Genomic DNA, 3,729 nt, shown 5'->3' on the forward strand with positions numbered 1-3,729 from the left:
TATATATATATATATATATATATACACACAAAACAGTGCCAGTCAAATGTTTGGACACAGCTACTCATTCAAGGGGTTTTCTTTATTGAACTATTTTCTACATTGTAGAATAATAATGAAGACATCAAAACTATGAAATAACACATATGGAATCATGTAGTAACCAATTTTTTTTTAAATACACGTATTTCAAATTAGCCACCCTTTGCCTTGATAACAGCTTTGCACACTCTTGGCATTCTCTCAACCAGCTTCATGAGGTAGTCACCTGGAATGCATTTCAATTAACAGGTGTGCCTTGTTAAAAGTTAATTTGTTCAATTTTTTTGGTGTCTTCACCATTATTCTACCATGTAGAAAATAGTACAAATAAAGAAAAACCTATGACTGAGCAGATGTGTCCAAACTTTTGACTAGCACTGTACACTGAACAAAAATATAAACGCAACATGTAGTGTTGGTCCAATGTTTCATGAGCTAAAATATATAAATGTTTTGCACAACTTTATAGTGAGTTAGTGAGCATTTCTCCTTTGCCAGGATAATCCAACCACCTGACAGGTGTGGCATATCAAGAAGCTGATTAAACAACATGATCATCATTACACCTTGTGCTGGGGACAATAAAAGGCCACTTTAAAATGTGCACTTTTGTCACACAACACAATACCACAGATATCTGAAGTTTTGAGGGAACGTGCAATTGGTGTGCTGACTGCAGGAATGTCTGTTTCCAGACAATTTCTCTAACATACACCACCGTTTTAGAGAATTTGGCAGTAAGTCCAACCAGCCTCCCAACCGCAGACAACTAGTAACCAAGCCAGTCCAGCACCTCCACAACCATCTTCTTCACCTACAGCATCGTCTGAGACCAGCCACCCAAACAGCTGATGAAACTGGGGGTTTGCACAACTGAAGAATCACATTACAAACTGTAAGAAACTGTGTCAGGGTCATCTGCGTGCTCGTCGCCCTCACCAGGATCTTTACCTGACTGCAGTTCAGCGTTGAAACTGACCTCAGTGGGCACATGCTCACACTGTCACGCTGGAGAAGTGTGCTTTTCATGGATGACTCCTGGTTTCAACTGTACCAGGAAGACAGCGTGTATTGAGTCGTGTGGGCGAGAAGTTTGCTGATATCAACGTTGTGAACAGAGTTCCCCATGGTGGCGGTGGGGTTATAGTATGGGCAGGCATAAGCTATGGACAACAAACACAATTGCATTTTATCAATTGCAATTTGAAACCACCCACAGAGATAACGTGACGAGATACTGAGGCCCATTGTCGTGGCATTCATCTGCCACCATCACCTCATGATAAGGCATGGCTGGCTCCATGTCGCAAGAATCTGTACACAATACTCACCAGACAGCAACAGCCTGATCACCTCATCTTTCGCGATACATGAGGCAAAACATGGTCACACCATTTACTGACTGGTTTTCTGATTCACGCCCCTACCTTTCTTTATGGTGTCTGTGACCAACAGATGCATATCGGTATTCTCAGTCATGTGAAAACCATAGATTAGGACCTAATGAATTTATTTAAATTTAATGATGTCCTTATATGAACTGAAACTCAGTAAAATCTTAGAAATTGTTGCATGTTGTGTTTATATTTTGGTTCAGTGTACATATATACAAAGATTATTATTGTACTATATTTCCCTTATCAAATCATGGCAGGGGACATGCCTGCTTCCCTGGTTTACATCCTCAGGCAGTAGGGCTGTAAGTTCTTCCCTCACATCTTCAGACAGAAAAGCAAACTTCCCTCCTCTACTATTTCCTTACAAGCCTACCCTTCTTCAACTTCTTGGCCTGCGATAAAGACGACAACAATGGTGACCTGGGCAACAGTGGTGGTGACCGCTGTGTCCATGATGACCGCAGTGTCCATGGCGACAGGGGCGGCTTCACAGGCGGCATGGGCGCAGCCACCTTAACCGTATTCTTCCCATAGAGCCTCTTCTCAAACTCTAGTAGCTGCGCCCAGAAACCTGCGTTGAGTCGTACGTACGGCCGACTCTCCTGCACCCATGCGTGGGCCCGGCACAGAGTCACGCCCCGGTAGCGCATTAGGTATGCTATGACCAGGGCCGGCGAGCGGCTCATGCCAGCCGCACAATGCACCAGCGTACCACCAGTCCGGTTGCTGTGGATGCGCTCTGCCACACGGTCAAAGTGGTCACCCAGACGGGCGCTGGGCAGGTCAGAGACGGGCACACGCAGGCACTCCACGCCTGGGTAGACTGGGCAGACGTGGTTGAGGGTGGCATTGACGATGAGGGTAATGCCCTTGCGGGAGACCAGGGCCTGGTTGAGGGGAGCGTCTGCTCCACTCAGGAACAGGGTGGGGGTGATCTGAGAAACCGACATGGCTGCCTGCGAGGGAAACACAAACAAATACCTCATTACTAATACAAGCTTTAGTTCCATCTCAGCACTAGTAACACATGCATCAGCTTATCTGGGTCCAGACAAAAAATTATGATCAGACCATGATTTTACATAATGGTTATTGATTATTTGAAACAGGTGTGTGATGGGAGGAATAAAACCTTTACTCTCTACCACTTAGAACCTGAGTGGGGGATCCATAATATGCTGTAGCTACTAACCCTGGTCTTGGAGTGCAGGCTTTTGTTCCAGTTCAGCACTAGCACACCTAATGCATCCAAAGTCATATATCGAAATACATAATCAAGACCTTTAGTTTACTCAGGTGTTTTGGCTGTTTCCAAAGCATAACCTGTTCTCTAGGACCAGACTTGACGACCACTTCATTTACATCAATGCAACCTAGTAAGAGATCATCATTACTAAATGGTTGAGTTCAACACAAATGTTTTACGAGGACCTGGATAGAAACAAATTGTAGCATGATTACACACTCAAAGTACTCGTACCACTTTAATCATCGTAAAAAGACAACCTTTTTGAACAAAGTGGACGTTAAGTTAGTAGGAACCAATCAGTCTTCTATTATTCTATGATTACCCATTCTGCACACTTTCACAATCCTTTACCCTCAGTAAAATGAGCATGTCATGTGGGTAACTAGAAGGACATTGTGGTTCAATACCATGAACATTTTAAAAGGTAGGCTTATAATGTAGACGCAATGGTGTCACATTCATAAAGTAAAAGCTCTGTGTGTTTAAACGTTTTAGAGTTATTTATACTTGCCACAGTATGCAAAGCTTGTGCAATGCTCAGTCACGTTTCATAGGAGTGAGCCTATGTGTTGTGTAATGTGTTGTGAGACTATGTTTGTCTCAGCTGCCGCCGGTGTGTTTGTGTGTATAGTGACTTACCTAGTCGTTACTTAGTCCTTTAGTAGTATGCTGCTTCTGTATGTCTGGATCTGTCTCTCAGGTTAGAACATTTCTGGCCACGAGAGGCGAACCCCTGTTGGGGCACTCACTTAGCACAAACACACACCCCTAAAAAGGCTTTGGGCCTGATGGCCAATAAAGAGAGAGATTAATTTTAGACTACCCCAGCAGCTGGGGTACAGCTCCTGAAAACCTTGTCACGTGCACCCATATTTCCATGTTGAGACCATAAACATGATACCAACACGCAACAGATTTTCCTTTGATCAGTATTTTTTGTGGTTGTAAAATCTCAGTCAAATTTGTATTCAGGCACCAGACAGCGTACATCTCATTGGGTGTCAGATCGGTTTGGACGGGGGAAAGTTAACCAATGCCTAA

The 3,729-nt window shown here is 43.8% G+C and overlaps 1 protein-coding gene across 1 annotated transcript; it reads right to left on the reverse strand.

Annotated features, from left to right (window-relative positions):
• Positions 1-1,543: 1,543 nt before the first annotated feature.
• LOC109875065 (dual specificity protein phosphatase 18) lies at positions 1,544-3,451 on the reverse strand. Its single transcript, XM_020467220.2, has 2 exons — positions 3,328-3,451; positions 1,544-2,395 (listed from the first exon to the last, which is right to left on the reverse strand). The coding sequence occupies exon 2, from the start codon at positions 2,387-2,389 to the stop codon at positions 1,793-1,795; it is 597 nt and encodes a 198-aa protein (XP_020322809.1). The 5' UTR covers positions 2,390-2,395; positions 3,328-3,451; the 3' UTR covers positions 1,544-1,792.
• Between the last annotated feature and the right edge of the window lie 278 nt (positions 3,452-3,729).

The sequence above is a fragment of the Oncorhynchus kisutch genome, linkage group LG30 (genome assembly GCF_002021735.2).
Source record: "Oncorhynchus kisutch isolate 150728-3 linkage group LG30, Okis_V2, whole genome shotgun sequence".
Lineage (NCBI taxonomy): Eukaryota > Metazoa > Chordata > Actinopteri > Salmoniformes > Salmonidae > Oncorhynchus > Oncorhynchus kisutch.